The 22,217-nt window shown below is 44.4% G+C and overlaps 2 protein-coding genes across 2 annotated transcripts in view; one reads left to right on the forward strand and one right to left on the reverse strand.

Annotated features, from left to right (window-relative positions):
• Positions 1-2,373: 2,373 nt before the first annotated feature.
• The window catches only part of C5H9orf152 (chromosome 5 C9orf152 homolog), a 49,384-nt gene continuing 29,540 nt past the window's right edge, over positions 2,374-22,217 (reverse strand). Inside the window, exon 2 of the mRNA XM_068235922.1 lies at positions 2,374-2,925. Coding sequence (XP_068092023.1) covers positions 2,399-2,925 — 527 coding nt within the window. The 3' untranslated portion in view covers positions 2,374-2,398. The remainder of the gene's footprint in view (positions 2,926-22,217) is intronic.
• XYLB (xylulokinase) overlaps positions 2,477-22,217 on the forward strand; it is a 351,409-nt gene continuing 331,668 nt past the window's right edge. Inside the window, exons 1-2 of the mRNA XM_068235920.1 lie at positions 2,477-2,758; positions 14,257-14,311. Of these exons, the coding sequence (XP_068092021.1) occupies positions 2,742-2,758; positions 14,257-14,311 (72 nt within the window). The 5' untranslated portion in view covers positions 2,477-2,741. The remainder of the gene's footprint in view (positions 2,759-14,256; positions 14,312-22,217) is intronic.

Genomic DNA, 22,217 nt, shown 5'->3' on the forward strand with positions numbered 1-22,217 from the left:
ACAAGGAGAGTGCTGATCAGAAATGCAGTCAAGAGGCCCATGGTGACTCTGGACGAGCTGCAGAGATCTACAGCTCAGGTGGGAGACTCTGTCCATAGGACAACTATTAGTCATGCACTGTACAAAGTTGGCCTTTATGGAAGAGTGGCAAGAAGAAAGGAATTGTTAACAGAAAGCATAAGAAGTCCCATTTGCAGTTTGCCACAAGCCATGTGGGGGACACAGCAACCATGTGGAAGAAGGTGCTCTGGTCAGATGAGACCAAAATAGAACTTTTTGGCCAACATGCAAAATGCTATGTGTGGCAGAAAACTAACACTGCACATCACTCTGAACACACCATCCCCACTGTCAAATATGGTGGTGGCAGCATCATGCTCGGGGGTGCATCTCTTCAGCAGGGACAGGGAAGCTGGTCTGAGTTGATGGGAAGATGGATGGAGCCAAATACAGGGCAAACTTGGAAGAAAACCTCTTGGAGACTGCAAAAGACTTGAGACTGGGGCGGAGGTTCACCTTCCAGCAGGACAATGACCCTAAACATAAAGCCAGGGCAACAATGGAATGGTTTAAAACAAAACATATCTATGTGTTAGAATGGCCCAGTCAAAGTCCAGATCTAAATCCAATCGAGAATCTGTGGCAAGATCTGAAAACTGCTGTTCGCAAACGCTGTCCATCTAATCTGACTGAGCTGGAGCTGTTTTGCAAAGAAGAATGGGCAAGGATTTCAGTCTCTAGATGTGCAAAGCTGGTAGAGACATACCCTAAAAGACTGGCAGTTGTAATTGCAGCAAAAGGTGGTTCTACAAAGTATTGACTTAGGGGGCGAATAATTACGCACACCCCACTTTGCAGTTATTTATTTGTAAAAAATGTTTGAAATGATGTATGATTTTCGATCCACTTCTCACATGTACACCACTTTGTATTGGTCTTTCACGTGGAATTCCAATAAAATTGATGCATTTTGTGGCAGTAATGTGACAAAATGTGGAAAACTTCAAGGGGGCCAAATACTTTTGCAACCCACTGTATGTGCATTGGAAATGCAAATATCTATTGTGTAAAAATATGTCCTGTATACTGCATATAGATGGATCCCTTTACATCTGGTTCTGGGAATCATTAATTTTTCAGTGATTCATATTTGTGCCACTCCTCCTGCTAAAGTACATTTTTTTGCAGGCACCTTAGTGACAATGCCAGCGCTACCATAAGGGAAACCTGGACAATTGCCCCAGGGACCCCAGGCTGGCTGCTAGGTCCCCCCCAAGTCACCCCCAACTTGACTGTGTTATCCGAAGCCCCCGCAGAGTCTTCGAAAGAGTAGTGAGTCACCTCTCACAGTGGGCGTGCTCCTCTATCAGTCCATGGCTCTGAGTGCTCCCCATCTTCATCCACTGCTGGCTGCATCTTCTCTGTGACCTGACACATTATTATGAAATAGCATGTGCAGGGTCACGGAGGAGAGGAATCCCTGCAAGAATGAAGGCGGGGAGCATGAAGCCTTGAACTAATAGAGGAGCACGTCCGCTTGGACAGGAAAGACGCTATTCTGCCAAAGACTCTGCAGGAACCACAGTAAAGTTGGGAGGGGGGTGACCTAGAGGGGGAGTGACAGCCAACTTGGGGGCTCAAAGGGGAATATAACATCAACCAAGGGCCCCCTAATGATACTCTAGGGAAGGGGGAGGTCAGGTCTGTTGGGAAGGGGGGGGGGGGCAGGTTAATTTTTCCCTGGGGGCCCCATTGTAACTAGAACTGGCCCTGCTTAGCGACCATTAGAAAGGCATCTGGAAATAGTGACAGATTTCTGTAAAGGCCACATAGGCCATAATCTAGGAAAGTTGTTGCCTAAGGGAAGGCTGAACATGTAACAGTAGAATTGCTACAAATAGAAGAGGAGGCTTAAAAGAAGTAGAAAGGCTTTATATTGGAGCACTGCAAAAGGAAGAAGGAAAAGAGGGCGTCACCCTGGTGCACTTACAACACAAGTGATATTGCATGGAGTTTGAGTTACAAACAACACAAGTTGACGTCCTTGATTTTTCGGGATCAGTGACAAGTTTGTGGCTTACTTCCGTGTTACAGCTTCACTTTAAATGTACCTTCTCTGTGATGTCCACCTCAAAGTTGGAAGTAAGCTCAGAAGCTATCAAAAACGTCCATGAGCACCAGTCGGAATGTAGGTACTGCCTTAGCTCTACACAAGTCTCATAGGTTATCTTTTTGGAATAGATATTTCCTTTCTACATACAAATGTGCTGAACAACAAATGTTTTAACGTTCACCTCCAAAACAATTAACGAAGCTAGAACAGTAAAGTGCTTAAAGCAAAGGTGAAATGCTCACATGAAGGTCACATTGCTATCTGAAGGGTTTACAAATATTTGCTTTAATGTGTTACATATAAACCTAGCTTTCTGGCCGTTTCTGATATGCGAGGGATTTTCTTCTGTGGAAAGGGATAGAAGAGCAGTTTCTCTGTGGGGGAGGAAGGTTTGGAGGAAGGGAATTGGAAGTGACCCCAGGATGTAGTGAATGGGAGGGAGGACTTCCTGTAAGGGCTGCTTGGGGTGCTTTTATCCTCGCTGAATCTTCTGCCTTCCATGTCTGTGCTGTGATCTGAGTCTTTCCGCGGCTGCGGCTCTGAGCTCAGCAGCCTGGTAAACAATAAGCTTTTATCGATGTGATCTGTAGTCTTGTCGCCGGGGGTGCAGTGATAATCCATCTGCACCATGCGGTGGATGTTCAGGTGAGCGTGCCACGTGCCGTCCCTGTCCTTCAGATAATTCTTATCCAGCAGTTCCAGGGATACCTCCTTCACCGGGATCTGATCTTTAAACGCCTTCTGTTTCTGAACTCGCTTATTCACAGGTACTGTGTTCATAACAGACTCCACTGTAATTAGCTCCTTTTCACCTGGAAATAAAGGAAATAGAATGTTATGGAACCCTAATCAAATTACGATGCACAATATCGTTTAAGAATATTGAAAAGCAGCTGAAATGCCCAAGTCTTAAATTCACGAAAGCATTACCGCATTTGGTTATGTAGAAAACAGCTGATTTTGCCAAATGTAGTCAAATGTCAACAGGGCAGGTTCTAGTAACACTGGGGGCCCCAGGCAAAATGAACCTAAGGGACCCTGACAGCCTCCCCCCTGGCCAAAAAGCAACCTTTGTTGCAGCCAAATTCCACCCCAGGGCCCCTGAGCCAGCTATTGTCCCCCACAGATTACCCGTCCACTTAACTGGGCCCCTGCTATGTCTTTGGCAGCATAGCTTCTCACCTGTCCCAGTGGGGGGCGCCCCTCTGTCATCCCTTTGGCTCCATTGAGGATCACAGGGGAGCACAGTTAAGATGGTGGGGGGGGGGGAGAGACACCTAAAGCAATCAAATCCCCTCTCAGGTCAGGGGTACTTTAAGACCAAACATACATATATCCAGGCACATCGCCTCTAGTTAGGACATTAAATAAATTATTAGGGAAAGGGAGGTGCTGAAGGGGGTGTGGCTAGAAACAGAAAAAATCCCAATTCGGTGCACTCCCCCTTCCCCTGTATGTTTGTCAGCATGCAGACAGCTTATGCTGGTGTATGCGCATGGTGCACATGGACACATAAGGTTAGCTCCCTTGTGCGATTGGTAAGATGCACTGTCTTTCCCAGGAGAGGAAGTTAGGATGTGTGCTCCTAATCCATTGATAGGTTTGATGCAATGAATGTGTTTGCATGTCTGCACTATGCATGTTACAGGGCCAGAGTTAGGACACCTATGTTTACCTGGGTACTTCTGCGCAGTATAGGTGACTAAGCATAAGAATGCATTCTTCTGTGAACTAAAACCCTGGCTTTTAATTTAGCTGTAGGGATAACAGTTGTGCCTGGATGAGTAAATCTGTGAATGCATTTGTTTGAACATTTGCATGTGAGTGTACGAAGGGTTAATTGTACTTTAAGACCAGCCTGGAGCTGTCAGTAACTAACAATCAGATGTTCGGTAAAATGAACTGCCAAAGGAGACAGCCAATGGGTGAAACCACCCTGTCCCATTGCCAACCATAGTCCCCATAGACATATGACTGTCACCCAGTGTCATGCTAAAATAATCCGTCCTGTCGAAACAAATTAGGATGATGATTAGACAGGTGCAGTAGACCTCATTTTCAGTACTAACGGATGGCCAAATGGTCAACGCCGACCAGATCGGCTTACCAGTGGTAATTGTCTCTGGGAACATTTAGACAAGTTCCACAATGGGGCATTGCATTGAGTTATGACATTGACATAACGCAACCAAAAGCAACATTTGCCACGGCATGTGATGTAACACAGGCAAAGAAGCAGCCGACCATTGTGCACCTTTATTGACTAACAGTGGGCGTGTCAGCGACTGCGATTCTAGCAACTCACTATAGGTTGTATGTAACAATGCAATCAGTTACACAGCATCACAACTGATGAGGTGTGAACTGTTCATAGATTTTCAATGGCACCCCGCTACAGTGCACAAAGCATTGTCCCTTACAATGCTACGTGTCAGTATGAAAGTACCCTTTGGCAAATGTGCCTATGTGTGTGTGTTAGAGCATGGAAGTGTTTGTTTTACAGTCAAGTTTGTATAAAACTGGCAGAGATACCAGAGTAAATAAAGCCAAATGTCATTTTGTTCAGGATGTATGTTTATAGTATTTTACAAAGTATAATGTCACCTTCGAACTTATTTAAAGGGAACCCAAGGTGAGAAGGATATAGAGGCTTACATATTTATTTCCATTTAAACAATACCAGTTACCTGGCAGTCCTGATCCTCTGCCTCTGCCTCTAATACTTTTAGCCAAAGCTCCTGAACAAGCATGTAGCAGATCAGGTTTTTACTGGATTAGCCATGTGCTTGTTCCAGGGCTTTGATTATTCAGACACTATGCCACTTATGCCAGATGCTCAACAAGGCGCATTGTTTACAAGTAAATCAATATGGCAACCTACATATCCCTCTCACCTCGGGTTCCGTTTAACTGCATTTCATAGAAATAAATTATAAAAAAAAAATAAACGGTCAATTTGAAATTATATAAGAAAAATTTACCCCCGCTATCCTGCTTAAAGGACCTCTGTCGTGAAAGTCTTAAAATTTAAAATAGGTACGTGTTAACATATAGAAATAAGAAGTATGTTTCTTCCAGAGTTAAATGAGCCATAAATTACTTTTCTCCTATGTTCCTGTCACTTACAGTAAGTAGAAGAAATCTGACATTATTGACAGATTTTGGACTAGCCCATCTTCTCCTAGGGGGATTTTAGTTTTTTTTTTATTTTTAAAAGCACTTAGTGAATGGCAGTTGCTCCGTCCAACTGCCAAAAAAGTGTACAGTGAGCAGGGAGGCTGTCCAGCATCATTATATAAATCTTTTTCAGGGAATGTCTTTATAAAGAATAAAGGTCATGCTGAGAATCCCCCATGAAGAGATTGACTAACCCACAACCTGTCTGTAATATCAGATTTCTACTAGCTACTGTAAGTGACAGCAACATAGGAGAGAAGTAATTTATGGCTTATTTTACTATGGGAGAAATGTACTTCTTATTTGTATGTGTTTTAAATTTTAAGATTTTCGCAACAGTTCCGGTTCAGCACCGCAGTCCGAAAATCTCATGCATCCGAGCAACGTTCACCTCTCATTCATTCGCCTATAACTTTATTGCTACTTATCACAATGAATTAATCTATATCTTGTTTTTTCCGCCACTAATTAGGCTTTCTTTGGGTGCTACATTTTGCTAAGAATTATTTTTTTCTAAATCTATTTTAACAGGAAGATAACGAAAGAAATGAAAAAAAATTCATTATTTCTCAGTTTTTGGCCATTATAGTTTGAAATTAATATACGCTACCGTAATTAAAACTCATGTATTTTATTTGCCCATCTGTCCCGGTTATTACACCGTTTAAACGATGTCCCTATCACAATTTATGGTGTCGATATTTCATTTAGAAATAAAGGTGCATTTTTTCAATTTGCGTCCATCACTATTTATAAGCTTATAATTTTAAATAATATAATAACATATTCTCTTGACATGCATATTTAAAAAGTCCAGACCCTTGGGTAACTATTTATGTTGTTTTTGTTTTTTTTTAATTGTATTTTTTATTTTTAATTAAAAAAAAGTGTATGTGGGTAATTTTTGGTGTGGGAGGGAAACTGTTAATTTTAAATGTAAAATAATATTTTTTTTTATTAAAAATGTATGTTGGTGCAGTTTACTATTTGGCCACAAGATGGCCACAGTGAAAAAAGTCCTGGATGCGAACGATCTCGCATCCAGGAACTTAAAAGCAGGGGAGATGTTTCCTGGGGGCAGAAATACCGTGCTCTCTGGAGAGAAAGCGTCGGTATTTCTGCGGGGAAGATAGATCGGTGAATGGGAATTATATTCCTATTCACTGATCGGGGGGCTAGCGGCGGGCAGCGGGAGCGTGCGCGGGGGCGCGCCCGATCGCGCGCACCAGCTGGCGACAGCAGCAGTGCCTATCTGGACGAGGAAGCTCGTCCAGATAGGCCGAACTGGTTAACAGAGTCATGCAGTATCTGCAGTGAAAATAATTGGTAAGAACAGCACCCACTAAGGAGGAGAGGAGCATGCCAAGACTAAAGACCCTTACACACATAAAGGTCACTCCAGACTGTTGAAAAACGTAGTCGGCACCATCACAGTGCTAACTGACTCTGTAGCCTGTGATTGGTCAATGAAATTACAGGATGAAGGTAAAATAAAAAAAAAAAAAAACAGATGCTCACCTAAGGAGAGGGAAGGCTCTGGGTCATATAGAGCCTTCCCATTCTCCTCACAGTGTCCTTGTTCCCCCACAGGCTCCTCCATTTGAATCTCCCACCATGGGAAACTTCGGAAGCACTCGGGCTCCGGAAGACGGACAGCTCTGTACTGTGCACGTGCGAGTGTGCCAGAGAGGGCGCTTGCACAGTACAAAGCGGCCCACAGCACTCGGGCTTCCGAAGACTCCCAAAGCCAGCCCAATGCGGAAGAGAGCAGTCTATGACCCATGGATCGAAGACTGCTAACGGGGGAGCATGCGGGGAACTCGGAGACCATGAGGAGACCAGGAAGGCCCTATAGGACCCAGAGCCTTCCCTCTCCTTAGGTGAGTATCTTTTTTTTTTTTTTTATTTAATCTTGATTTCAGACATTTTGTCTCTACCAGACAAAATGTTTTCCACATTTTGTCTGTTAGAGACATACCCTAAAAGACTGGCAGCTGTAATTGCAGCAATAGGTGGTTCTACAAAGTATTGACTCAGGGGGCTGAATAATTAAGCACACCCCACTTTGCAGTTATTTTTTTTTAAATGTTTGGAATCATGTATGATTTCCGTTCCACTTTTCACATGTACACCACTTTGTATTGGTCTTTCACGTGGAATTCCAATAAAATTGATTCATGTTTGTGGCAGTAATATGACAAAATTATGGAAAACTTCAAGGGGGCCGAATACTTTTGCAAACCACTGTAAATCTCTGCAGTCTGACATGCTAAGAACAGTGCAATATTGAAGCAGTGTCATATGAAAACAAAAGCCTTTCAGGTATCAGGTTTCACACACACAATTACAAATGTTTATGTTGTACATAAGATGCATTTCCTCAGCTCTCTGTGAGAGAAAGCTCTGCATGTCTCTGACTGAGCTTTCTGCACACACAGGGCTAACAGATGCACTGTGAGCGAATTCTTCCTCCCCTCATGGCTCACTCTGCAGTCAGAGTAGAGCAGACTAACATCAGAAAAGTGTGAAAAGGAATTAGATAACAGTAAACAAAGAGACAAGGAGTCAAATGTATACACTAGTACTTAGCAGCACTTCCCAAACATTTCCTATCTCAATTGAAAAAAACATGTTAATCGATAGTGTTTAGCAGTAGTCTATAAGAATTCCATAAAGCACAGTCTGATAAGAATAGCTCATTGGTGACCCTCAAGCAGCTCTCACCCCAGGCATCTGCCTGGTTTGCCTATGCTTACAAACAGCCTTAGATGCATGGCAACATGAGCAATACCCACTAAGAACAAAACCTGGGACAAACAGTATTTTACAAAGGAGCAAGAATGGAAAAAGGCAATAGACTTAGCAGTCTTGTCATGTGGTATTACATTGGTACAGAGACGTCTTGTACATTGCTGACTGAAAGACTGTGCTTAAATAAATAATCACGTTACAGTACATACAGGTATATTATTATTCTAAAACTCATAAGGTCCTAGTTGTTTTGTACATAAACAGGTAGAACTGACAGAATGACATCACACAAGAGGACAATAGATGTTGCAGTCTTGTCAGGTGAGTAAACCACATGACATTTTTTGCGGTGACTTCTTGTACTTAGCAGCTGGCACTTTACATCCCATACATAATAATTTTAAAGTGGACCTGAACTCTTGCACAGGACAGAAGGAAAAAATAGAGAAATACACCCTGTATGTATTTACAGAGCTTAGCCTGTCTAATTCCCTCTCATCTGTGACTAATCACAACTGTAATTTGATCTCTCAGCTGCGTCAGATGGCTGCCTCAGCAGAGCAGCTAATTTGTAGACTGAGGATGTTAACCCTATGTCTGCTTCCATGAAATATTTATTGCAGGATTTGTATCAGCTGTTACAAAGAAATATTTTTCTTTAAATGTTATTATGCTGTTGCTTATCTTTTATGCTGGCAATACACAATGAGGTTTTGTTTTTTTTTGCAGATTTACTGGCCGAATGTTTTTCCAATCGAATCCCATTCACTTCTATAAGAAAATCGATCAGAAAAACGATCAAATCCAAATCGGACCTGCCGGAATTTATGTATCGAGCCATCTATCTGCCACAAAATGAATCGTGTATTCCCAGCATTAGAGCAGAGAGGAAGTCCTGACTTCAGGTCCACAAGACCCAGAAGATTCAAGTTACTTTGTTCATTCGCAAGCAGACAGTTAGCAGCACACCGGCATACTCTATTGTTTCCAGTGACTAAACAGTGATAAGAAGTCAATTGGCTTTCCTGAGCTTGAACATAAGTAATGTGTAGGAGTTAGCCGATTGTATTTACCGAGGCTCCGTGGCACATACTGGTCTGTGTGAAGTAACCTGTACACGTGGCAGTGGCTTTTGTAGTTTGGAGTTGGTCCAGTATCTGCTTTTATTATATTCCATATGAACTGTTGCTCTATAGTTCTGCATTGTCCAGCAATCCTTGTTCAGAACACTGGACTAGTCTATGCTTCCAGTGGCGTAGCTAAGGAGCTGTGGGCCCCGATGTAAGTTTTACAATGGGGCCCCCCAAGCATGCTATACATAACAATTGATACTGCGCACCAAAACCTGCCAATGGCAACTACAGTGTCAGAGGTGCAAGAAGGGGATGGGGAGCAGCTTGTTAATGATTACCACTATTCAAAGTATCTATAGAAGTGATTATTATGAGCACAGGACCAATAGAGAGCTAATATTGCAGTTGAGGGAGGGCCCTTCGGGGCCCATCTGGCCCAAGGGCCCCGATGCGGTTGCAACCCCTATTGCTACGCCCCTGTGTGCTTTATAGGTTATCAGTTCCCCAGGAATAAAACTAGCAATATAGACATACTACCCTGCAGTTTCCTTAAGGCCGGGTGCACACATGGCAGAAACGCTTGCGGAGCGGGACACGCTGTTAGTCTATGGGACGCAGAAGGACCAGCGTTGCACTTGCGATTTACAATAAGCGTTCTGCAGACGCTGGTAGTGGGTAATGAGGTTTTCATTAAAAAGTTAAGATCTGTAATGTGTTTCCGCTTCCTGTTGTCTTCCAAGTGATTTGCAAAAATTAAAAAAAAAAAACATACAAAAAACGCATATGCATTTTCCATTAGCGATCCGGAAACGCATTAAAACGCATGCAAACCGCATGAAAAATGCATCTGCATAAAAAAAACGGAATCGCACCATCCGAAAATGCTACTTTTTAACACTATGTCATATGTGAACCCAGCCTTATGGTGGCCATACATGGTACAATTTTTTTCATACAATCTTACCATTTCTATGTAATATAAGGGAACTGCCTAAATTATCCTTTCAGTATATTCACTTAATTTACCCTTATACTACATAGAAATGGTAAGATTGTATGAAAAAATTGTACCATGTATGGCCACCATTAGGGTAAATTAAGTGAATATACTGAGGATAATTTAGGCAGTTCCCTTATATTACATAGAAATGGTAAGATTGTGTGAAAAAATTGTACCATGTATGGCCACCATTAAGCACACCTGAAGTTAGGGGGGAATAAGGAGGCTGACATATTTATTACCATTTAGGGAATACCAGTTGTCTGGCTGTCCTGCTGATCCTCTGCCTCTACTACTTTCAGCCATAGACCCTGAACAAGCATGCAGCAGATCAGGTGCTTTGAAGGATGTCTGACTAGATTAGTCACATGCTTATTTCAGGTGTGCAATTCAAACACTACTGCAGCCAAAGAGATCAGCAGAAATGCCAGGCAACTGATATTGTTTCAAAGGAAAAAAAATATGGCAGCCAGACACCATATGCAACCTAATTCAGGTTCCCTTTAAGATGAAGATTATTGTAGAACATAAAAGAAACAGCAAACCTGCCATGAATTTTATTATAAACCATAGGAAACATTTGCCACCCTCATCTGGATCCTATTGGACAATACTGACGGTTGCTCAAAGGGTAGTGAACTACTGCTTGTGCAATACAATCCTGTGCATACACCTGCAGCAAGACCTTTCTGGAAATGATTGCAGTTTTCCCTGGAGAGCTTCAAGTGTAGCAGCATTTTCAAAGACATAAATGCAATAGCTTTAGGGCCCGTTCTCACTAGGGCGATTAGCAAGTGATTCCCGCCGCTATTCCCTGAAGCGCTAGCACTTGTTAATGCTACCGACAATAGAAACCTAATGGCAGTGATCTCACTGCCGCGTTTTCTGCCGATCACGGGCATTTTGCGATCAACGGCAATCGCAAAATGTGTTGCATGCAGCATTTTGCTGCGATTCTGGAGCAGTCTCGGTACAGTGCTTATAAAAGCGCCAATCCTGATCATTGGGAATCGCGGGAATGTACAGTGATTTTTATCGCGCTAATCGCAGTAAAATCATCCACGCAAAATGGTAGCGCTTTGCCGATTTCAAGTGTGAGCGCTCTCTAAAGCGATCCAGAGCCGAAGCTTAGCATAAAAATAAGATACTCACCTGAAAAGAGAGAAGCCTGAGGATCCTATTGAGTCTTCTAGTAAATATATGAGCACGCCACGCATGCTGCAAGAAAAGGAGCTGCGTGGCCGTGGCCTGGTATGATTACCGACAATACCTTGCCGCTAATCTTCTGGAGGGGGGGGGGGCGGCACGCTCAGCGACGGGGGACAGCAGAACAAAGAGGGAACCCTCATTAGGATCCTGAGGTCTCCTTTGCTTTAGGTACACTTTAGTGATCCTGAACCAAGTAAAATTATTTTAAATAAACACATGATGTCCTGCAAATGAATTTTACGTACTTACCTCTCTGTGACAGATCCTCCCAGAAATTCAACATTTTCTTCTTACAATGATTCATTCCATTTCTGACAAGATTTCATTGGAACTGAAATATATCAATTGCTAATGCTATCAGGTTTATAGCAGTTGCTGTTAGTTATAACTAAATGGACAACTGATGAGCAAGGTAACGTCCATGTTTCTCTATGGCTCAAGTGGGTGATTTTACAGTTTAACAGTGTGCTGACCAGGAAGCTGCTGCGGGGTAATGGCTATTTTCAAAATGGAGGACAGAAAATTCTATTGTTCACAGTGGATAAACAGGAGAGAAGAAAGAGATTGATGAGTAGACTTTGTGGCAGGTAAGTATGATGAGCGTATGTTTATTTTTACTTTTAATTTTCAGTTCAGGTTTGCTGACTCACAGCCATTTCAGCAGTTTTGACTATTCTGAAATATAACCCAGTTGCAGGTTGCAAACCTTGGCCTTCCAGACGTTATTTTTTTTTTTTAGTGTTGTCAATGAAGAATGCAAAATCAAGGTCAACCGACACATTCTATCACAACTATGTTGGAGCATATTTGCACGGAAACGCAATAATTGGGTACACTGTACTGGAGGGCACTGTAACAGATGTTATAATGGAGGACGCTGTAATGGGAGCCATCACCATGGGGAATAGTACATACTGTATGTTATTTATATACAGCCCATAAAATGAAGACACCTAACAATGGCATGACCACACCCCCAAAACCACAAAACTCTTGCTAGACCATTTTATTTTCATGTGACCAGAATGTTTTAGCTTTTTGTAAATAAAAAAAGAAAGTAATAAATTGGCAACCCTGATTAGCCCTTCTGTGAACCTAAAAGCGACTCATAAGCATTTATGTGTGACTAATTTAGTGTGACTATTTTATCTAAAATACCTAATTTTCTGGATGTCAAACTGAGGACAGCATGGTTGTCAGTATTCTTGTCGTGCAGGTTTAGGAGCCATAGGTTAATTACGCCCCTCCTGTTCTCCCCCCAGGGTACCATCTACATGGAATTTGTTCCACGCTTGTGTTTTGCTCTGTGCTGGCCTGAAAACAGCTACGTTGGAATTTGTTGTTTTGTGAATTTCATGCTATTAAACTAGCAGGGGTGGATTTAAAGGAGACCAGAGACCAATGAAAAAAAAAGTTTTATACATACCAGAGACTTCCTCCAGCCCCATGTGCACGGATCGCTCCCATGCCGCCATCCAGGGGCGTATCTGGGTTATATAGCGCCTATGGCAAACACTGAAATTGCGCCCCATATCCATACTGGAGGTTTCCCTTCAGTATGGATATCCAGAGGTGTGTCCACCCCAGTATAGGTAGCCAGAGGTGCACCCCTCCCAGCATAGGTATTCAGATGAGTCCCCCTCCCCCCCTCCATATAAGTAGCTTCCCCAGTACAGGTTGCTAGAGTTAGCCCCCCAAGTATAAGTAACAAGCGGCATCCCTCAGTATGGTAGTGGAACATGAGAGAGGAAGGGGCAGAGGGAGGAGGAGATGGCCATGGCGCCCATGGTGCTGTGGCGCCCATGGCATGAGCCATGCCTGCACCCCTCTAGATACGCCTCTGCCGCCGTCCTCCGGTGCCTGCAGCTCCGGTATCAGGCCTGATTAGTTCTGCCAGTCAGTCAGTCTGTGCTAGAGAAGTGCTCCCTGGCTGCCACCGGAGAGATACGTAGAGAGCGCACTTCCTCTTGCGCAAACTGGCAGAACTAACAGGGCCCGATACCGGAGTTGCAGGCAGCGGAGGACGGCAGCGTGGAAGCGATCTGTGCGCATGGGGCTGGAGGAAGCCTCAGGTATGTATAAAAGTTTTTCTTAAATTGGTCTCTGGTACACTTTAAGGCTTTTATAAACTATCAGGATCTGATCTTTACTTTTTTAACCCCCCCTTGGGGACCAGAGCAGTTTGTCTGGTTTAGGTGTCCCCAATTTAGATAGCCAGGGATAGGTATTCCCTGTATAGATAGCTAGGATTGGGTGTCCCCATATAGAAAGGTGTCCTTAGTGCAGGCAGCGGCATTTACTCACCTCCCTAGATCCTGCAATGAGCAGCTTTCCCCGTCTCCTCTCTCCCTGACATGCAGCCTCGCTGTACTGCTAAGTCCCGGGTCCTGGCTTGATGATGTCATCAAGCCGGGATCCGGAACTTAGCAACAGAGCGAAAATGGATGCCGGGCAGAGCGGTGGGGGAGTGACAATTGACGAGGGTTAGGAAGGTGAGTGGATCTTCTTCTTCCTTTTTAGCCGCCGCCGCTTAAGTGAACCCTATGATCGGCGGTGATCACGTGATCAGGAGCCAATCGCCATGGCTCCTGATCAGTGAGGAGAGATATCAGCTGACAGCTTAAAGAGAAACTCCGACCAAAAATTGAACTTTATGCCAATTAGTAGCTGATACCCCCTTTTACATGAGAAATCTATTCCTTTTCACAAACAGACCATCAGGGGGCGCTGTATGACTGATATTGTGGTGAAACCCCTCCCACAAGAAACTCCTCCCACAAGAAAAGTTCAAACTTTTTTTGGCAGCTTCCTGTCTGTGAACTTTGTTGCATTGTGGAAAATAGCCGTTACAGAGGTTTCCAGCTGCCAAAAACCATGCAGCAGCTACATCACCAAAATATTCACTGGAGTTCCTTTTTAATCTCCCCTTTTAGGTGCACACGATCGCGTCGGGACTTCAGGGACTCTAACGTGATTCGTCCTGAAATGGTAAGCAATATTTAGAAATTTCGGCTTCACCCTGCAACCTTTTTTCCTTGCACCCTTATTTAATGTACGCAGTGCAGCCTCCATCCCATCCCACATGCAGCACACTACCTAATATTATAAAACCTGTTTTATTTTTATTGCCTACTGTAAGCAACAGCAACATGAGAGAAAGGGAATTTATTGTGTTCTTTATTCTGGGAAAAATTTGCTTCTTATGAGCATAAGTACACGTATATTAGATTTTGCAATTTTTCACAATAGTGGCTCAGTATATGTACGGTTATCCAGCGAGACGGCAAAACTGGCTTTATGCCAGACACGCAGTTAGTTTATATTGTAGAATCCATTAGTTTGTATAAGATAATGCGGCCACACCTGTGAGATAGAGCTATGTAAGAAAACACGGATGTTGTGACTGAACTTGGACTCCTAGTTAAATACAGCCCTGTGAGATGTATTACGTTATCCAGTTAATACTTTGCCAAAACAAACTCGCCAGCATTGTAACTCTGACAGACCACCAAACACAATGCATGATGTAGATCAGCATTTGGCCGAATCTTTCTGAAAAGTTATTTTACAAGCATAATTCCTCAAAGTTTAATATGTGTACTGATATTAAAGAATAAGGTAAGGCCCATTTTCCACCACAGAACACAAATCGCAAATGCACAAATTTTTTTTCTGCATTTGCGCTGCCATTTCTGGTGGGGTTGCAATTCTCCATCAGTTACACAGAATGGAACACGGTCACAGTCACTCAAAAATTCAGCATTCGGTGCATTTGCGATTCCACTAGAATTGCAGTGCACTCGTGGGAATGGAACACAATATATATATATATATATATATATATATATATATATATATATATATATATATATATATATATATATATATATATATATATATATAAAAATATATATATATATATATAAATATATATATATATATATATATATATATATATCTCCAAATTGTGCTCTAATTAATAATGCAATTTTAATATATTATGTTGTTTGTCCTGTTTGCTCTTTGACGTGATGTGAGAGCTCCCTGCCTGACATTTGTTTAAAAGCAATATCCACTAAGGCACCGTTTCCTCTTGTGCCGGTGTAGTGACAGATAGGGCTGCCCCGCATGCGCAGCAGGAGCCTGCCTCCCATAACCCAGTGTATTGTACAGCCATGTAAAACGTCCTAAATATCTCTGCTTCTGCACCACGTACACTCCAGAAATTTTCAGGGTAGGGAGGGGAGCCCCCGGTCTAGCTCTGTGCCAAATTGCAGCCCCCGAGCGCCGCTAGTTCCCTAGATAGGTTTCCTGTAATCATTCTCGGGAACCAGCGGGGCTCGGGGGCTGCAATTTGGTACAGAGTTACATCGGGGTGTCCCCTCCCTACCCTGAAAATTTCGGGAATGTACTTGGTGCGGAAACAGAGATATTTCAGGAAAATCATATCTAACTTCCCATTGAGAATGCGTGATACTCAGTGAGGAAGGGAGCTTCCGGGCTGCACTATCTGATATTACACCGGCTTCCATCTCCGAGATGGATGCCGCTGCTGTCTCCAATTGTGCTGTCTGTAAATCTGAGCTACCACGCATGCACAGTACGATGCTGTACTACGAAATTTCCTATTACTTTATACTGCTGGCTTTATCTCCGCAGCCACATCTCCTACACTCCCCAAATTTTGAGAGTATGGAGTGGACCCCCCGAACTACCTTTGTGCCAAATTGCGGCCCCCAAAAATTGCCAGTTCCCGAGATAGATCAAACAAACCTGTTTCGGTAACCAGCGCTGGGGGGACTGCAATTTGGCGCATAGGTAGTTTGCAGGGCCCCCTCCATACCCTCAAAATTTGGGGACTGTTAAGAGGCATGGCTGTGAAGATATTTTATGTAATTCATTAAAATTTCCCACTGAGCATGTGCATAACCCGCTGCAGAAGGCAGCTTCCAGGCGGCACAATTGGACACAGCACAGACACTTGAGCTGATACGAGTATGCATCCGAATCCCTCTAGCCAAGCCATGCATGGCAATGGCAATTTGGATGCAACTGCCACTAGGTGTGATGGAGAGACGAATGAAAGTGTGGCTGGAGGTGTGAAGGAGGAATGGATGGAGGTGTGGTGAAGGTATGGTGTAGCTGTGACTAAGAGGTGGATGTCCGTGTGGCTGGAGGTGTGATGATGAAATAACTGTAGGTGTGGTGGAGTGGGGAATGGACGTGTTGTGAAAGTAACACTGGAGGTGTGACTGGAGATGTGATAGTGAAGTGAATTAAGGTGTAGCTGGAGGTGTGATAGAGGAATGACTGTAGGTGTGCTGTAGGTTTGTTGAAGGTGTGATTAAGAAATGAATGGAGGTTTGTCAAAGATATGGCTGGAGGTGAGATGGAGAGGATGAATGTAGATGTGACTGGAGGTGTGATTGAGGTGTGAATGGAAGTGCGGTGAAGGTATTGCTGGAGGTGTGAATGTAATTGTGGCTGGAGGTGTGATGAAGGAATAAGTGGAGGTGTGATGGAGAGGATGAATGTAGGTGTGAATGGAGGTGGGATTGAGGTGTGAATGGAAGTGCGGTGAAGGTATTGCTGGAGGTGTGAATGTAATTGTGGCTGGAGGTGTGATGAAGGAATAAGTGGAGGTGTGATGGAGAGGATGAATGTAGGTGTGAATGGAGGTGGGATTGAGGTGTGAATGGAAGTGCGGTGAAGGTATTGCTGGAGGTGTAAATGTAATTGTGGCTGGAGGTGTGACGAAGGTGTAAGTGGAGGTGTGATTAAGGTTTTGCTGAAGGTGAAAATGTAGGTGTGGTTAAAGTGTGAATGGATGTGTGGTGATGGTGTGATGGAGGGGTGACTGGAGGTGTGGCTAGAGGTGTGATGGAGGTGTGAATGGGAGTGTGGTGATGGTGTTGCTAGAGGTGTTATGGAGGGGTGTTATGGAATACCTCCAATCACCCCTCCATAACACCTCTAGCCACACCATCACCACACTCCCATTGAAGGTGATGCTAAATATGTGATGGGCGGGATAAATGTAGGCGGAGCTGAAGTTGCAGCTTAAGTTGTGATGGAGGAGTGAATAGAGTTGTGGCAGGAGGTGTGCTGGAGGAGTGAATGAAGATGTGGCTGGAGGTGTGCTGGAGGAGTGAATAAAGATGTGGCTGGAGGTGTGCTGGAGGAGTGAATAAAGATGTGGCAGGAGGTGTGCTGGAGGAGTGAATGAAGATGTGGCTGGAGGTGTGCTGGAGGAGTGAATAAAGATGTGGCTGGAGGTGTGCTGGAGGAGTGAATAAAGATGTGGCTGGAGGTGTGATGGTGGAGTGAATGAAGATGTGGCTGGAGGTGTGCTGGAGGAGTAAATGAAGTGTGGTTGGAGGTGTGCTGGAGGAGTAAATGAGGATGTGGCTGGAGGTGTGATGGTGGAGTGAATGAAGATGTGGCTAGAGGAGTGCTGCAGGAGTGAATATGAGGATGTGGCTGGAGGTGTGATGTGGTGTGGTGAAGATGTGGCTGAAGGTGTGATGGAGGAGTGAATTAAAATATGGCTGGAGGTGTGATGGAGGAGTGAATGAAGATGTGAGTAGAAGTGTGGTGGTGGTGTGAATGAAGGTATTGCTGGAGGTGTGATTGAGAAGTGAATGAGGTGTGGCTGGAGGTGTGATGGAGGAGTGAATGAGGTGTGGCTGGAGATGTGATGGAGGAGTGAATGAAGATGTGGATGGAGGTGTGATGGTGGTGAAGCTGTGGCTGGAGGAGTGATGGTGTTGTGGTGAAAGTGTGGCTGGAGGTGTGATTGAGGAGTAAATGAAGATGTGGCTGGAGGTGTGATGGTGTTGTGGTGAAGGTGTGGCTGGAGGTGTGATTGAGGAGTAAATGAAGATGTGGCTGGAGGTGTGATGGTGTTGTGGTGAAGGTGTGGCTGGAGGTGTGATGGTGGTATGGTGAAGGTGTGGAAGGAGGTGTAATGACAGGGTGAATGTGGTTTGGCTGGATGTGTGATGGAGTTGTGGTTGGAGATGAGATAGAGGAGTGAATAAAGATGTGACGGGACTGGAGGTGGGATGGAGGTTTTGCTGGAAGTGTGATGGTGGTTTTGTGAAGTTGTGGATGGAGGTGTGATGACAAGCCGAATGTGGCATGGCTGGATTTGTGATGGAGGTGTGGTGAAGGTGTACTGGAGGAGTGCATAAAAGTATGGTGAAGGTATGGCTGGGGATGTTTATTTTGCCTATACATGTTCGCAATGAAAATCATCTTTTCTTGTCATAGAAGGAAAAGTAAAAACAATAGATGCCTATGTGGGTTCTCAGGTCTTTTCAAAGAAGCAAAATCAACAATAAATGATAATTGCATTATTATTCAGGTAGCAGGTGGAATGTTCATTTATCCTTTAACCTTTTCTGCTCTGTATCAATAACTGTTGATTCCATGTTTCTCCTCTGATTATTTCTTACTTTCTACCTCCTTAATAAATATCTTAGCTTAGCGAAGCTTTAAATGTCACGGTGCTCTTTCTGGTTAATGTGTGCTGATCCTGGATAGGAGGAGCTTGGAAAGCTTTCTGCAGATATCACAAACTAGGTCAGAAACTTGACAGTAATCTTGTAGGGATAATTATCAGGTTATGCTTATCTGTACCCATCAAGCACTGAGCCCTGGTTTATGCTTTTCTACACTCATACCATAATAACAATCTCCTGCTTTCTTTTAGTCTGATATACTTGAGATGTGGATGAAAGTTTGGGCAACCTTGTTAAAGAGACTGTGAAGTGAGTCTAAATTCACTTTTTTTAACATGCAGTCATGTTAAGAACTATAACCCCTGCTAAACCGCCGCTATCCCGTGGCAAAATGAGGGGTTTATACTAGAGGTGGGACAACGAATCTGGCGAATCCACTGAATCTTGAGAAAGATTCGGGATTCGTGGATTCAAATCCACATGCTATTTGCGTAATTTTGAATCAGACGAATCCGTGCGACACGCTGTCAAAATTCCGCGCCAAAGTTTAGCCCCACGCATCGCTGTATACATTATCTGCGCCGCTTGTGACGTCATCTCGACCAGGGCTGACTTTGCGTTCCATCCATGTGTCATGCGACGTTGTGCCCGCGTTGCTGCCACTCACCGCCTGATGACGTTGACGCTGCGCCGCCTACTCAAGTTCCCGCGGAGAAGACCTGAAGGCGTGGACAGAACTCCCGCAGAGAAGACCTGAAGGCGTGGACGGATCTCCCGTAGAGAAGACCTGAAGGCGTGGAGGGATCTCCCGCAGAGAAGACCTGAAGGCGTGGACGGATCTCTTGCAGAGAAGACCTGAAGGCGTGGACGGATCTCCCGCAGAGAAGACCTGAAGGCATGGACGGCACTCCACTACCTAAGCTCAGGGGCACTATGGCTATTGACTACCACCTACCTATGCTGGGGGGCACTAAGACTAGTACCTACCTATGCCGGGGGCGCACTAAGTCCACCTATGCTGGGGGGCACTAAGGACTATGTATACTGGGGGCACTAAGGACTACCTACCTATGCTGGGGGGCACTAAGACTACCTACCTATGCTGGGGGGCACTAAGACTACATATCTATGCTGGGGGGCACTAAGTCTACCTATGCTGGGGGATGCACTAAGGACTACCTATACTGGGAGGCACTAAGGACTACCTATACTGGGGGCGACTCTACTGGTAACCTATGCTGGGGGCAGCAATACCAATTGTGGGGGCAGCAATATCTATTGTGGGGGCAACTATACTGGCTAGTGGCTACCTATACAGGGGGAAACTACATAGTAGGCTTCCAATACAAGAGGCGACTATACCTGTATTGGGGGCATCTACACTGACTATACAGGGGGGAACTATACCTATAGTGGGTGCAACTACATTTGCTACCTATACAAGGTGCAACTATACTTATAGTGAGTGCAACTACACTTGCTACCTATACAACTATACCTATACTGGGGGCATCTTTACTGGCTACCTATGCTAGCGGCAACTATACTGGGGCAACTATACTGGCTAGTGGCTTCCTATGGGGCAAATATACTAGCTAGCTATATACTTGCCCCATAGCTGATTTCGTGCAGCCCTCGACCAAAGTACAGTGTTCAGAAGAAGGCACGTGCCATCAACCCCCAATATTGTCAGGACGTAGTTGACTATTTAACACAGAACACCTCATCTTCCTGAGCTTCCACACGGAAGCTTGACATATCTTCCTCCTCCTGCTCTGATTCTGGCACCCCATTGAACACTCCTTCGGCAGCCATCACCAAAGTGCCATCATCAAAGGGCTCAGCGGTGTGGAAATTTTTATGTGTGTCTGCCTCAGATGAGAGCAATGCCATCTGTACTCTCTGCCACCGAAAATTGAGCCGTGGAAAGACCAAGACCCACGTAGGGACAACTACCTTATGAAGGCACATGATTACAAAGCACAAACTGCAATGGGATGACCACCTGAGGAAAAGCAGCACACAAAAGAAAAGCCACACACCGCAGTGGAAGATACCAGGCAGCAATTATTTCTCAAAAAACCTAAACTGTACCGTGATGTTCATAGCAAGGAAATGAGCAGCGCTACTTAAAAACAGACTAGTGCCTACCTGCAAAAGAGTGCAAGCCCCACTTGTGGGGTCGAATACACACCGAGCATACACATGACCTGTCTACCACTAGAGGAGGATGTTGGTTTCCATTAACAGCTTGCATGCAACCTATTAAGTACTCGTCACTCCCACTGCGAAGAAGTCAATCCTCCATGGGAGGGGCCTAACACTAACTAAATCCTAACCTATGTATATGCATAGCCTGGGTGCGGCTAATCAAATAAAATCAAAAATTGAAAATTGCGCAAAAAGGTGGATCAGCGCAGCACCAGGCCGCCTCCGAATGGCCTCCATCAGAGATGCGCTGAGCCCCCCCAGGAACTACAAACGCACCTTGAACCCAAACAGAAGCTCTGCATATACACCAAAAGCATGGCTGTTAAGTGGGAGCAGCTGACCAAAAACGAATTACATTAGTACATAGCAAGGAAATGAGCAGCACTACTTAAAAACAGACTAGTGCCTACCTGCAAAAGAGTGCAAGCCCCACTTGCTCCCACTTAACAGCCATGCTTTTGGTGATCCACCTTTTTGCGCAATTTTCAATTTTCGATTTTATTTGATTAGCCGCACCCAGGCTATGCATATACATAGGTTAGGATTTAGTTAGTGTTAGGCCCCTCCCATGGAGGATTGACTTCTTCGTAGTGGGAGGGACGAGTACTTAATAGGTTGCATGCAAGCTGTTAATGGAAACCAACATCCTCCTCTAGTGGTAGACAGGTCATGTGTATGCTCGGTGTGTATTCGACCCCACAAGTGGGGCTTGCACTCTTTTGCAGGTAAGCACTAGTCTGTTTTTAAGTAGCGCTGCTCATTTCCTTGCTATGTACTAATGTAATTCGTTTTTGGTCAGCTGCTCCCACTTAACAGCCATGCTTTTGGTGTATATGCAGAGCTTCTGTTTGGGTTCAAGGTGCGTTTGTAGTTCCTGGGGGGGCTCAGCGCATCTCTGATGGAGGCCATTCGGAGGCGGCCTGGTGCTGCGCTGATCCACCTTTTTGCGCAATTTTCAATTTTCGATTTTATTTGATTAGCCGCACCCAGGGTATGCATATACATAGGTTAGGATTTAGTTAGTGTTAGGCCCCTCCCATGGAGGATTGACTTCTTCGCAGTGGGAGGGACGAGTACTTAATAGGTTGCATGCAAGCTGTTAATGGAAACCAACATCCTCCTCTAGTGGTAGACAGGTCATGTGTATGCTCGGTGTGTATTCGACCCCACAAGTGGGGCTTGCACTCTTTTGCAGGTAGGCACTAGTCTGTTTTTAAGTA

Source organism: Hyperolius riggenbachi, chromosome 5 (genome assembly GCF_040937935.1).
Source record: "Hyperolius riggenbachi isolate aHypRig1 chromosome 5, aHypRig1.pri, whole genome shotgun sequence".
NCBI classification, from domain to species: Eukaryota; Metazoa; Chordata; class Amphibia; order Anura; family Hyperoliidae; genus Hyperolius; species Hyperolius riggenbachi.